General features: G+C 42.2%; 1 protein-coding gene, 1 long non-coding RNA gene and 1 pseudogene across 3 annotated transcripts in view; all 3 read left to right on the forward strand.

Annotated features, from left to right (window-relative positions):
• The window catches only part of HAUS6 (HAUS augmin like complex subunit 6), a 58,927-nt gene that overhangs the window by 3,418 nt on the left and 41,272 nt on the right, over window positions 1–14,237 (forward strand). The window contains exons 2-4 of the mRNA XM_032300109.1: window positions 5,001–5,096; window positions 9,048–9,126; window positions 10,442–10,574. Coding sequence (XP_032156000.1) covers window positions 5,001–5,096; window positions 9,048–9,126; window positions 10,442–10,574 — 308 coding nt within the window. The remainder of the gene's footprint in view (window positions 1–5,000; window positions 5,097–9,047; window positions 9,127–10,441; window positions 10,575–14,237) is intronic.
• LOC116566119 lies at window positions 607–2,965 on the forward strand. Its single transcript, XR_004275741.1, has 3 exons — window positions 607–860; window positions 2,758–2,762; window positions 2,936–2,965. It is a non-coding gene; the product is annotated as an uncharacterized LOC116566119 (long non-coding RNA).
• On the forward strand, window positions 7,636–8,806 carry LOC116566115 (annotated as a pseudogene). The gene has a single exon (XR_004275739.1). The product of XR_004275739.1 is annotated as a macrophage-capping protein pseudogene (transcript).

The following is a 14,237-nucleotide window of genomic DNA, read 5'->3' on the forward strand; positions in this document are numbered from 1 at the left end:
TGGAGTGCAATGGCGCGATCTCGGCTCACCGCAACCTCCACCTCCCGGGTTCAGGCAATTCTCCTGCCTCAGCATCCTGAGTAGCTGGGATTACAGGCATGCGCCACCATGCCCAGCTGATGTTTTGTATTTTTAGTAGAGACGGGGTTTCACTATGTTGACCAGGATGGTCTCGATCTCTTGACCTCATGATCCACCCGCCTCGGCCTCTCAAAGTGCTGGGATTACAGGCGTGAGCCACCGCGCCCGGCCTGATTTTTGTATTTTTAGTAGAGACGTAGTTTCACCATGTTGGTCAGGCTGGTCTTGAACTCTTGACCTCGTGCTCCGCCTACCTCAGCCTCCCAAAGTGCTGGGACTGCAGGCATCAGCCACTGTACCCTGCCAAATGTACTTTTAAAATTGCTTAGTGCACCTGTAAATCCAGCTACTCAGAAAGGTGAGGTGGGAAATTGCTGTTGGCCAGAAGTTTGAGACCAGCCTGGGCAACTTAGTGAGACTCTTGTCTCTTAAAAAAGCAATTAGGCTGGGCATGGTGGTTCACACCTGTTATCCCAGTGCTTTGGGAGGGCAAGGTGGGAGGATTGCTTGAGCCCAGGAGTTTGAGGCTATGGTGAGCTATGATTGTACCACTGCATTCCAGCCTGGATAACAAGGCGAGATCCTGTCTCTTAAAAATGAAAAAAAAAACCTGTTGGGAACCAGCCTAACCCTGTATATGGGTGCCTTGAGTCCCAGTGGCCATGAGGGAGTGAGAGAAGAAATAAGACAAAGACGAGTAGAATTTGACAGCATGGGTCCAGGGGGCCAACACACTCTCTTGTAGGGTGAATGGCAGAGCACTGAACTTTGGGCTCCACGTGCTTTTATTAGGTGCATTATCTTGTTAATCTTGCAGGCCGTGGGGAGGGGGCTTGAGAAGGAAGATGGTTGGGGGAAGAACATGCAGCATTCAATAGCAAATGTGGTTCTTCTAAGAAATGCTAACTAAGAACACTGAGTTTTACCACCCGTTGTCTATCCAGGTGCATCTGTGAAGAGTCACAGTGGATAAGGCACCGTAAGGTCTGACACACACAATGCATCAAGGGGCTTTTATCTCCCGAGCTTTGTGGGGACAGAGCAATCAGAATTACTCCATATTCTGAGAACACAGGCAGAGCGTGTGGCATTCCGGTTTTCTCTGCCCTGCAAGGCTTTCCGGCCTCACAAGCTCCCATCTGCAAAGACCCTCCTGAGTCTTGTGAGCAGAGGCTGCATTCCTTCCCAGAGTTCTTGCACAAGCCCCCCTTTACGAGACTCTTGCGCAGACCCTATGTTGGGAAGAGATCCTGGGACCAAAGCAGTTTTCACTGCTTTGCAACCACAGGGTTCCTTGTTATAAAGCGCTCTCAGATGGTTTTTACTATAGGCCTCCCATTACCGCTTGATCTCTGCTTTTATTTTACTGCATTTTGGAGTTTTCTTAATTCAGTATTTGATCCATGACACAAATCTCAGTGTATAAAAAGCAAAGCAAGCTTGTAATCATTTAACTGTAAGTAACACAGGTTCTGCTACTGACCATCTTTTCCTACAAAAACCATTATTTTTTATTCACTTATATATATATTTTTTTTTTGAGACGGAGTTTCGCTCTTGTTGCCCAGGCTGGAGTGCAATGGCGCGATCTCGGTTCACCGTAACCTCCGCCTCCTGGGTTCAGGCAATTCCCCTGCCTCAGCCTCCTGAGTAGCTGGGATTACAGGCATGCGCCACCATGCCCAGCTGATTTTTTGTATTTTTAGTAGAGACGGGGTTTCACCATGTTGACCAGGATGGTCTCGATCTCTTTACCTCGTGATCCACCCGCCTCGGCCTCCCAAAGTGCTGGGATTACAGGCGTGAGCCACCACGCCCGGCCTATTCACTTATATTTTATATGTATACATTCTCTTTGGTTTGCAGTGTATGAGTTTTTGTTTCTATGACCCTGTAGTGGCATGACTACTTTTCTTAAAAGTTAAACAGCCGGGCGCGGTGGCTCAAGCCTGTAATCCCAGCACTTTGGGAGGCCGAGGCGGGTGGATCACGAGGTCAAGAGATCGAGACCATCCTGGTCAACACGGTGAAACCCCGTCTCTACTAAAAGTACAAAAAATTAGCTGGGCATGGTGGCGCGTGCCTGTAATCCCAGCTACTCAGGACGCTGAGGCAGGAGAATTGCCTGAACCCAGGAGGCGGAGGTTGCAGTGAGCCGAGATCGCGCCATTGCACTCCAGCCTGGGTAACGAGCAAAACTCCAACTCAAAAAAAAAAAAAAAAAAAAAAAAAAAAAGTTAAACATACACTTAACATATGACCCAGCAATGGTTTGCATTTTGGAAAAATCATATGGTTGCCTTATAGAGAATGGATAGAAGGGGAAGAAGGCCTTTGCAGCTATCTAGGGCTGAACTTGAAGCAGGAGCAGCCAAGAGAAACAGGTCTCTTGGACACCAAACTAGAAAGGAAGGGGTTTTATTATTACTAGCAAGGAAGGGGTTTTACTATTACTAGAAAGGAAGGGGTTTTATTATTACTGCCCGGGAGCAAGGCTTTATGTTTTGTCCAAACAGCCGGGAGCTCCCTAACAAAGAGAAGCTCTGCCTTTATATAGGCTTACACTGCGGATATTACACATGAAAGCATCTTAGGTTTTCAGGCTTAGAAATTACAAGGGAAAGGGTCTTGGGTTTACAGTTTTAGAAATCACAAATGAAAGGGTCTTGGGGCCAGGTGTGGTGGCTCATGCCAGTAATCCCAGCACTTTGGGAGGCCTATGCGTGCGGATCACGAGGTCAGGAGATCGAGACCATCTTGGTCAGCATGGTGAAACCTCATCTCTACTAAAAATATAAAAATTAGCTGGGCGTGGTGGTGCGCACCTGTAGTCCCAGCTACTTGGGAGGCTGAGGCAGGAGAATTGCTTGAACCTGGAAGGCAGAGGTTGCGGTGAGCTGAGGTGGAGCCATTGCACTCCAGCCTGGGCAACAAGAGCGAAACTTGTTCTCAAAAAAAAAAAAAAAAAAAGAAAGGGTCTTGGGTTTACAGCTTTAGAAGTCACATATGAAAGGGTCCTGGGTTTAAATTACATGTGAAAGGGTTCTGGTTTCCGGATGGAGGAGTGGGCTAGGGGTTTGATCTTGTTCAAGTAAAAACAATGTCTTCTGGAGAGATTCCCCCATACTACTCTGCTGTATTACAGGAAGGTGAATCAAGAGGTGCCGACAGTCGGCCAGCCGTTTCTTCTATTGAAATGCAGTGTGGCTGGGCTCATGCCTGTAATCCTAGCACTTTGGGAGGCTGAGGTGGGTGGATCACCTGAGGTCAGGAGTTCAAGACCAGCCTGGCCATCATGGTGAAACCCCATCTTTAAAAAAAAGAAAGAAAAGAAATGCAGTGTGGAGGTCAAGGGGGAGGTGATCCCAGATGCCTGGGTCTCTTTCCTCAAACTAAGGCGGCAGTAGGAATAAAAAGAGGTGATTCATTTATTTGTTCATTCAACAGATATTTATTGAACACAGTATTGGACCTGGGTATACAGTGGTGAACAGAGTAGATACAAATTTTCCCTTATAGAATTTAAGTCTAGTGAAGGAAGAAATCTTCAACAAAGATCTTATTACAAATTACAGTAAGTGTCAAAGAGAAGATAACAAAGTACTTTGAAAAACAACAGGTTTGAGAGATGGTAAGGAAGTGGGATAGATGGAACTTCATTTGTGTTACTTGAGGAATAGAGACATTCTAAGGACAAAAGAGTTGACAAATGGATAGGCATAGGAACTTATGCAAGAGAATAGTAATCACTCCTGAGTCAGAAATTCACTTGATTTGATTTTTTGAAGTAATTTTGATGCTTTGCCGTTTAAGTTAACTCTTGATTCCTTATAGTTGTGTGACATTTCTTTTTTTTTTTTTTTTGAGACGGAGTTTCGCTCTTGTTACCCAGGCTGGAGTGCAATGGCGCGATCTCGGCTCACCGCAACCTCCGCCTCCTGGGTTCAGGCAATTCTCCTGCCTCAGCCTCCTGAGTAGCTGAGATTACAGGCACGCGCCACCATGCCCAGCTAATTTTTTGTAGTTTTAGTAGAGACGGGGTTTCACCATGTTGACCAGGATGGTCTCGATCTGTTGACCTCGTGATCCACCCGCCTCGGCCTCCCAAAGTGCTGGGATTACAGGCTTGAGCCACCGCGCCCGGCCCTGTGTGACATTTCTTAAAGGCTTTAATGTTTTTCTGTTTTTGTTTTCACGTTATATTTCTTTTCGGCTTTGTTTTGATTAATTAGGGTAATTGGAATAATAAAAACTAATGCCAGCATTATGTTATAAAGATGGTTCTGGGAGTAAAAATCTAGTAGTGAAGACCCTGAACTCTAGGGTGAGGGGACGTATTTCAAACTACTACTTTTCTACCTTCTAGTTAAGCGATTTTGGGCAAATTTCTAATCTCTAAATTTAGGGTTCCTCATCTGTATTATGAAGGTAATCAAACCACTATCTAGTGTCATTAGGATTAAGTAAAATAATTTGTGTTAAGGTAGATAGTATGTGGTAGAAGTGAAGATTGGCTAAGTTACTGCCTGTAGAAGACTTAAAGAATGCTTGGCAAATAAGAAACTCTTAATAATTATTAATTATTTACTGTTATTTAGTAAATGTAGGTTGGTATTATAGGGCATGATTCTATCTTGAATTAGATTTTCCTTCCTTTTCTGTAGAGTGTTTTCATTAAAGCAAGTTCTGCCAGTCTTCTATTGAATTTTTATTTTCGGAATTAGAAAACAAAAGCTTGTATGTTTTTAATTGGTTATAACATCTACATGAATAAGAAAAATTAATTTGCCTTGTCTTCCTGAAGAGAATTAAAACATTAATTTGTGTCAAACTCAGTAAGAACTCAGCTTTTGATGATGTTTAGTTTATTAACTATTTTCTTTTTCTTTTTCTGCTTCTATTTCATTTTTAACCACTAGGAACATGTTTGACAAGCTGAACCGTGATGCCTTTCATATAGTTTCTTATTTTTTGTTTCAAATACTGGACCAGTCTCTCACCAAAGAAGTTTTCAAGTAAGGAAAAATAATTTCATTTTCTTAAGTTTCTTTCTAAATTAGAAAATGGACTGTGTTTTAATATAAGCCAGAATTTCAGCTTGGCTTTTGACCATTGTTTTGAATGAATATTACAAAATTCAGATTTGAGTCTTACACATTTAATGCTTAATCTTTATAAATCTGGGTGATTTTTTTTCTTTGGTACATATCTTAAAATCATTGGCTATTTTATAAGTAACGTAGTTTTTATTTTATATAATTCTTAACATTCTTCATGGTCTTAATAATTAAGCAAATTATTGTTGCAAAACAGTTAACTTATCAATCTGTATGAACTTGATTTTGCCTTATTTTTTTCTTCAGTACTCTACACCTTATTACTTTGCCTATAGGCAGTGTTGTTTTGCCTATACGGGTCTCTAAATCCTTATTTTTTTTTCAGTGACATATATATTAAATCATCAATTGCTGTAGGCAAAAATCATTCTTGTTATATTTATCCTATTGTTATATGCTGTTGAATAGTAAATGGTTTAAGAAGGAGATAAACGTGTAAAAACCCACTAGTCTCAGTTCTCAGTTATTTTGCATGCATATGATTTGTATTTCTTCTATCTAAAAAAGTGTTCAAATTTATTTTGATATTTATATTGTGCCATCAAGCTTTTATATTGAAAATCAACAAGTAGATCTATTGCTTGGGGCATTATTTTCATTTTTGATAATCTGTTTTGAATATTTTGCTTTTATTTGAAGTTCTGAGTATGCAGGAGAATAGGTATATTTGGATCATTTTTTGGAATTACCTATTATTAAGGTATAGAGTTTCTTCTGTCCAAATAAAAATAGATTTTTAGTTTTTTTCCTGATTATCAACATTATGGCTCATTTTAAGTAATTCAGAAAGTATAGAAAAATGTAAAAATTGGCCAGGCGCGGTGGCCTACACCTGTAATCCTAGCACTTTGGGAGGCCGAGGCAGGTGGATCACCTGAGGTCAGGAGTTCGAGACAAGCCTGGTCAACATGGTGAAACACTGTCTTTAAAAAAAAATAATAATAAATAAAAATGTAAAAGTTGTTTCTAAACCCATCAACCAGAGTGTATCACTATTGACATTCTAGGTTTTTAGTGTTTTTTTTTCCCTGTGTATGCTCAATTTTTTTCTGGGAATACTGATTATAATTATAGAAAAAGTATGAGGCCTTAAATAATTATTTCTCAGAATAAAAATTTTGAAAAAACTGACTGTGAAAGGAAAATAAAAGGTAAATTTCAAACCCTAATATTTTTGACCAAAATTGAAGCAAAACTTCTCTTTTTCATGTTTTTCTGTCTTGTTGTTTAACCACAAAACAGTAGCTCCCATAGTATGATAAAGATTATCTCTAGGAGTTGTAATCTTTCGTGCCAGTTCTTCTCTTCTCTTCAAATGTATCTGCTTATGTTTCTCTCTGGCAAATTACTGTTTCTTTCCAGGCTTAATTTACTAATTTTTTAATATTATATATATGCACTAGTCCAGTGGATCCATTGAGATTGTTGTATTTAGCTAATTTTCGGCAATTTTAATAGCTGTTCATTCTTCATTTAATCCATTTTAGTTATTTGTATGAAACACAACTCAGTCCTGTAGATATTTATAAATAAAAAAATTTGGCCAGGTGTGGTGGCTCATGCCTGTAATCCCAGCATTTTGGGAGGCTGTGGTGGCTAGAAAACTTGAGGTCAGCAGTTTGAGATCAGGCTGGCCAACATGGTGAAACCCCATCTCTACTAAAAATACAAAAAATTAGCTAGGCATGGTGGCAGGCACCTGTAATCCTAGCTATTCTGGAGGCTGAGGCAGGATAATCACTTGAGCCTGAGAGGCAGAAGTTTCAGTGAGCAGATGCACTCCAGCCTGGGAGACAGTGCAAGACTCCATCTCAAAAAAAAAAAAAATAATATCTCACAGGTTGGTGTCTCTCTATCTGTTATCTAAGAATGTTAGCTTTAATTCATTTTGCTTTAATTTTTTTTCTTTTGAGACAGGGTCTCAGCCTGTCACCAAGGCTGGAGTGCAGTGGTGCCATCTTGGCTCACTGCAGCCTCCACCTGCTGGGTTCCGGCAATACTTGTGCCTTAGCCTCCCAAGTAGCTGAGGCTGGAGGTGTGTGCCACTATGCCTAGCTAATTTTTTTATTTTTTATTTTTATTTTTTGAGACGGAGTTTTGCTCTTGTTACCCAGGCTGGAGTGCAAGGGCGCGATCTTGGCTTACCGCAACCTCCGCCTCCTGGGTTTAGGCAATTCTCCTGCCTCAGCCTCCTGAGTAGCTGGGATTACAGGCGTGCGCCCCCATGCCCAGCTAATTTTTTGTATTTTTAGTAGAGATGGGGTTTCACCATGTTGACCAGGATGGTCTTGATCTCTTGACCTCGTGATCCACCCGCCTCGGCTTCCCAAAGTGCTGGGATTACAGGCGTGAGCCACCGCGCCCGGCAATTTTTGTATTTTTAGTAGAGATGGGATTTTTCCATGTTGGCCAGACTGGTCTCAAACTCCTGGCCTCTAGTGATCTCAGGTGAGCCACTGCGCCTGGCCACATGTTAATATTTCTGGTATGGGAAACAAGTTTGAATTTTAAAAAATTTGCTGAGGGGATCAAGGCCTTGGCAGATCTGAAAACAGCATGTACACAGTCATTCCGGAGTGGCTGTCCATTTTCAGCCTCATTGCAGGATCCAGGCCTGCATGTGTGGAGGGTGGAGAAGCTGAAGCCAGTGCCTGTGGTGCGAGAGAACCAGGGTGTCTTCTTCTCCTTGGGGGACTTCTACCTACTGCTGTACAATGGCCCAGAAGAGGTTTCCCATCTGCACCTGTGGATAGGCCAGCAGTCATCCTGGCATGAGCAGGGGGCTTATGCTGTGCTGGCTGTGCACCTCAACACACTGCTGGGAGAGCGGCCTGTGCAGCACCGTGAGGTGCAGGGCAGTGAGTCCAATCTCTTCATGAGCCACTTCCCACAGGGCCTCAAGTACCAGGAAGGTGGTGTGGAGTCAGCATTTCACAAGACCTCCTCAGTAGCCCCAGCTGCCGTCAAGAAACTCTACCAGGTGAAGGGGAGAAGAACATCCATGCCACCGAGTGGGCACTGAGCTGGGACAGCTTCAACACGGGGGACTGCTTCATCCTGGACCTGGGCCAGAACATCTTTGCCTGGTGTGGTGGAAAGTCCAACATCCTGGAACGCAACAAGGCGAGAGACCTGGCCCTGGCCATCCGGGACAGTGAGCGACAGGGCAAGGCCCAGGTGGAGATTGTCACTGATGGGGAGGAGCCTGATGAGATGATCCAGGTTCTGGGCCCCAAGCCTTCTCTCAAGGAGGGCAACCCCGAGGAAGACCTCACAGCTGACCAGACAAATGCCCAGGCCACGGCTCTGTATAAGGTCTCTGATGCCACTGGACAGATGAACCTGACCAAGGTGGCTGACTCCAGCCTCTTTGCTCCTGAACTGCTGATGTCTGATGACTGCTTTGTGCTGGACAGTGGCTCTGTGGCAAGATCTATATCTGGAAGGGACGAAAAGCAAATGAGAAGGAGTGGCAGGCAGCCCTGCAAGTGACTGAGGGCTTCATCTCGCACATGTGGTATGCCCTAAACACTCAGGTGGAGATTCTGCTCCAGGGCCGTGAGTGAGACTCCCATCTTCAAGCAATTTTTCAAGGACTGGAAATGAAGGTGGACATCTCCTGCCCCATGCTCCCCTATCCCCCACGGCCTGCCTGCTTTCTTCTCTGCTGCCTGGTCAGTGCAGAGGTGCCTCCTGCAGATATTCAATAAAGGAGACAAGTACTTTCCCAGCTCTTTTTCTAAAAAAAAACCAAAAAAAACAAAAACAAAAAACAAACTTTGCTGAGATTGGCTTTTTTTTTTTTTTGCTATTGTGCATAATCCTAATGCTTTTATTTTTGTTTTCCAGATTTTGTTGGCCCCCATTTGACCAAAAAAGTGATACTGAATTCCGAAAACATTGCTGTGAATGGATAAAAAGGATTTCTGTAAGTATTCTTTTTGTTAGAAGATACAGACTTTAAGAAGTTAAAAACGACTTTAACTCTTTAACTTTTTAGAAATCTTTTTAATGCTTTAATGCTAACAGTATAAGCAAGGAAATATTAGTTAGAATAGTCTTCTTTGATGGTTTTTGGTTGGGATTCTATGTATTTCGAAGAAACCAGCTTTGCTGGCCAGGTGCACTGAAAGTAGGTTTTAGAGTTCTTGAGTGTTTAGAGCACAGTTTCTGTTTAAAGAAAACTTTTTCAACCAACCATGTATTGTTATAGTTTGTTTCCCTAGATAATATCAATGATTGTCTCTATTGTTATAGTTGTTTTTTCTGACCAGGTCCACTTAGGGTTTAGAAAAACCAAAACATTTAACTTGTGGTTTAAATAGAATAATCCTGATCAAATTATTTATTATTATTAATATTATTATTATTATTTCTGAGATGGAGTCTCGTTCTGTCGCCCAGGCTAGAGTGCAATGGTGCAATCTCGGCTCACTGTAGCCTCCGTCTCCAAGGCTTGAGGGATTCTCCCACCTCAGCCTCCCAAGTAGCTGGGATTACAGCCACATAACGCCACACCCAGATTATTTTTGTATATTTAGTAGAGATGAGGTTTCACCATGTTGGCCAGGCTCGTCTTGAACTCCTGACCTCTAGTGATCCATCCGCTTCGGCCTCCCAAAATGCTGTGATTACAGGCATGAGCCACTGCACCCACCCCTGATCAAATTCTTTTATGCTTCAAAAATAGTATGATGACAGGCTGGGCGTGGTGGCTCACACCTGTAATCCTAGCACTTTGGAAAGCCGAGGCGGGCAGATCACTTGAGGTCAGGAGTTCAAGACCAGCCTTACTAACGTGGTGAAACCCTGTCTCTACTAAAAATACAACTTAAGCCAGGCGTGGTGGTACACGCCTGTATTCCCAGCTACTGAGGAGGAAGGCAGGAGAATCGCTTGAACCTGGAAGGCAGAGGTTTTGGTGAGCCAAGATCGAACCATTGCACTCCAGCCTTGGCAATGAGTGAAACTGCAGCTCAAAAAAAAAAGAAAGTATGATGAGAGGACAGTGGGCTGGGGGCCTCACCCCCTTGGATTGCTTTGCACTCTGATACAAAGTTGGATATGTCCAAGCCACTGCTATGAAGAGGTACTGGGGAGCCCCATGGCAACCTACAGCATAGTGCTCATGAAAATGTGGGGCTTCTACTACAAGACTGTCACACCCTTTAAAAAAATAGTGTGATGTAAATGTAAGAGCTACTGTTAATATGTTCAAATCATCTTATTTCTTTTCTTCATAGGGTGAATGTGGAAGTAGCTTTCCTCAAGTTGTTGGTTCACTATTTCTTTCTCCTGGTGGTCCTAAGTTTATTCATCTGATGTATCATTTTGCAAGATTTGTTGCAATGAAATATATTAAATCCAGTTCTAAAAGTAAGTTCAATTTATAAAAGTTTATTTTGTTTTGATTCTTAAATTTTTATTCTTTCCAATTTTTAAATCATGAAGACATTTTAGTAAAAGCAAAGTAAATTAAAACTAATGTACCCCAAGTAGGAAATTGTTAATATTCTACTGGAACTGGACTTTGGAATCTTCTCATAATGAACATAATTACTATTAATTTATTTTATTATTATTTTTTGAGACGAGTCTCGCTCTCTTGCCCAGGCTGGAGTGGTGCCATCTTGGCTCACTGCAACCTCTGCCTCCTGGGTTCAAGTGATTCTCCTGCCTCAGCCTCCTGAGTAGCTGGGAGTATAGGCACCTGCCACCATGCTCGTCTAATTTTTTGTATTTTTGGTAGAGACACTGTGTTAGCCAGGATGATCTTGGATCTCCTGACCTCGTGATCTGCCCACTTTGGCCTCCCAAAGTATTGGGATTACAGGTGTGAGCCACTGCACCTGGCCATTTTATCATGTTCTAATACAAGGGTTGGGAAACATTTTCTTTTGTTTGTTTGTTTTGTTTTTTGAGACGGAGTTTCGCTCTTGTTACCCAGGCTGGAGTGCAATGGCGCGATCTCGGCTCACCGCAACCTCCGCCTCCTGGGTTCAGGCAATTCTCCTGCCTCAGCCTCCTGAGTAGCTGGGATTACAGGCACGCGCCACCATGCCCACCTAATTTTTTGTAGTTTTAGTATAGACGGGGTTTCACCGTGTTGACCAGGATGGTCTCGATCTCTTGATCTCGTGATCCACCTGCCTCGGCCTCCCAAAGTGCTGGGATTACAGGCGTGAGCCACCGTGCCCGGCCCCGGGAAACATTTTCTTTTAAATTTTTCTTTTTTTTTTTTTAATACAGGGGTCGCATCATATTTCCCAGGCTGGTCTTGAACTCCTGTGATCAGGCAGTCTTCCTGCCTTGCCCTCCTAAATTGCAGCCACTGTGCCCAGCAACAATTGATACTTTTGTTACTAGTGTATGCGTAGTATCTGTTTTCCTAAAGGCTCATTAACATAGTATGTAATCAGATATTTTTATTTATTTATTTAATTTTTTTCTTTTACCCATAACTCCTGAGAACATACTAAGTAAATAATCAGACATTTTTATCTCTTCAGTTTGATAGGTTACAGTGGAATCTCAGTATAGTTTTAATTTGTATTTCTCTTATTAGTGAGGTTGAAAATTGTTTCTTGTTTAGGAGCAATTTGTAATTAAAAAAAATTTTTTTTTTTTTACTGGATGTGGTGGCTCCATGCCTATAATCCCAGCACTTTGTGAGGCTGAGGCAGACAGATCACTTGAGGTGAGGAGTTTGAGACCAACCTGGCCAACATGATGAAATCCTGTTTCTACTAAAAAATACAAAAATTACCCAGGTATGGTGGCGGGTGCCAGTAATCCCAGCTACTTGGGAGGCTGAGGCCTGAGAATTGCTTGAACATGGGAGAGGGAGGTTGCAGTGAGCCAAAATTGTGCCCCTGCACTCCAGACTGGGTGATAGAGCAGACTGAGCCTCAAAAAAAAAAAAAAAAAGGAAAAAAGAAAAATTATTATTTTTTTATAGATGGGATGGGTGGGTCTTTCTATTTTGCCCAGGCTGGATGTGATCTCCTCCTAATTTTGATTTGAACTCCTGGTCTCAAGTAATCCTCCTGTCTTGGCCTCCCAAAGTGCTGATATTATAAATGTAATGTAAGAATGTTTTCAGTTTTTCTGCTAGTGGATGATCTGCCCAAATTACATATAACACAAACTATTTTATATAAAATGTGTTCTAGATTTAAACCAATTCCAGTCAACATGTTCAGTCTCTGGATAACTTCTAAATTCAGTAAACTCATTTCCTGTTAAATATTTAGAAATTCTGGTGGTTTCTTTGAGGCAATACTAGGACCTGGATAAGCAATGTTAAATGCAGTTTGGAATTCCCTGATTTTCAGAATACTCATTTTTTTTTATTTTTTTATTTTTTATTTTTATTATTATTTTTTATAAAGACGGGGTTTCACCAAGTTGATCAGGCTGGTCTTGAACTCCTGACCTCAGGTGATCCGCCCACCTTGGTCTTCAAAGTGCTTGGATTACAGGCGTGAGCCACCACGCCCAGCCATTTTTAAAATTTTTAATTAAATTTTTATTTTTATTTTTATTTTTTAAATAGAGATGGGGTTTCATCATGTTGGTCAGGCTGGTCTTGAACTCCTTACCTCAGATGATCCACCCACCTTAGCCTCCCAAAGGGCTGGGATTACGGGTTTGAGCCACCACGCCTGGCCTCAGAATACTCAAATTTTTGTTGTATTGAGCCATGTTAAAGTAGGAGTTATTACATTTATTACAGGTAAAAACCTAACTCTGAAATGTTTATGTGGGCTGTTCTCAGTTCTACTTTGGTTTTTAGTAATACAGCGAAGAATTGCTTATGAAATGAACAATGGTTTTATTTGGTTATCTTATCCTTTTGGTCTTACTAGGAGGAAAAGTAAACTGATGGCAGCAAAGGAGATGATGTGATCTCCTCCTACTTTTTTATATTGACTTTATTCTTTTGTTAAAAGATTCTGTTTGGAAGCAAAGTAGCTCTTACTATAATTTGAGATATCTGTAAATAAATGCAGTATTTATAGATGTCTCAAATTACAGTAAGAATTTTTTTAGGTAGATGGACTCTGAAAATTTTTAAGTGTGTAAAATAACTCCCCTTGGACTGGGCTCAGTGACTCACACCTGTAATCCCAGCACTTTGGAAGGCCAAGGCGGGCAGATCATGAAGTCAAGAGATGGCTAACATGGTGAAAACCCTCTCTACTAAAAATACAAAAATTAGCTGGGTGTGATGGCATGCACCTGTAGTCCAAACTACTCGGGAGGCTGAGGCAGGAGAATTGTTTGAACCTGGGAAGCAGAGTTTGCAGTGAGCTCAGATTGCACCACTGCACTCCAGCCTGGGCAACGGAACGAGATTCTGTTTCAAAAAAATAAATAAAATAAAATAAAATAAAATAGCTCACCTTTAGAAATCTTTTATAGTTGCCTACTTTATAAAAAGGTCATTTTGGCTGGGAGTTGTGGCTCACGCCTGTAATCCTAGCACTTTGAGAAGCTGAGGTGGGTGGATCACCTGAGGTCAGGAGTTTGAGACAACTTGGCCAACATGGTGAAACCCCATCTCTACTGAAAATACACAAATTAGCTGGGCTTGGTGGCATGCTTGTAGTCCCAGCTACTCGGGAGGCTGAGGCAGGAGGACTGCTTGAATCCAGGAGACAGAGTTTGCAGTGATGCAGTGAGCCAAGATTGTGCCACTGTACTTCAGCCTGGCGACAGAGCAAGACTCCATGCCAAAACAAAAAAAGTCATCTTACTTTTCTTAACATTAGTTGTATCAGGCTGGGTGTGGTGACCTGTAATCCCATCACTTTGGGAGGCTGAGACAGGAGGATCCCTTGAGTTTAGGAGTTTAAGACTAGCCTGGGCAACACCTTGAGAATCAGTCTCTACGAAAGATAATAAAAAAGAACTAGATGGGCCGGGCGCGGTGGCTCAAGCCTGTAATCCCAGCACTTTGGGAGGCCGAGGCGGGTGGATCACGAGGTCAAGAGATCGAGACCATCCTGGTCAACATGGTGAAACCCCGTCTCTACT

This window comes from Sapajus apella, unplaced genomic scaffold, assembly GCF_009761245.1.
Source record: "Sapajus apella isolate SASKATOON/1434 unplaced genomic scaffold, GSC_monkey_1.0 scaffold42, whole genome shotgun sequence".
In the NCBI taxonomy this organism is placed as follows: domain Eukaryota; kingdom Metazoa; phylum Chordata; class Mammalia; order Primates; family Cebidae; genus Sapajus; species Sapajus apella.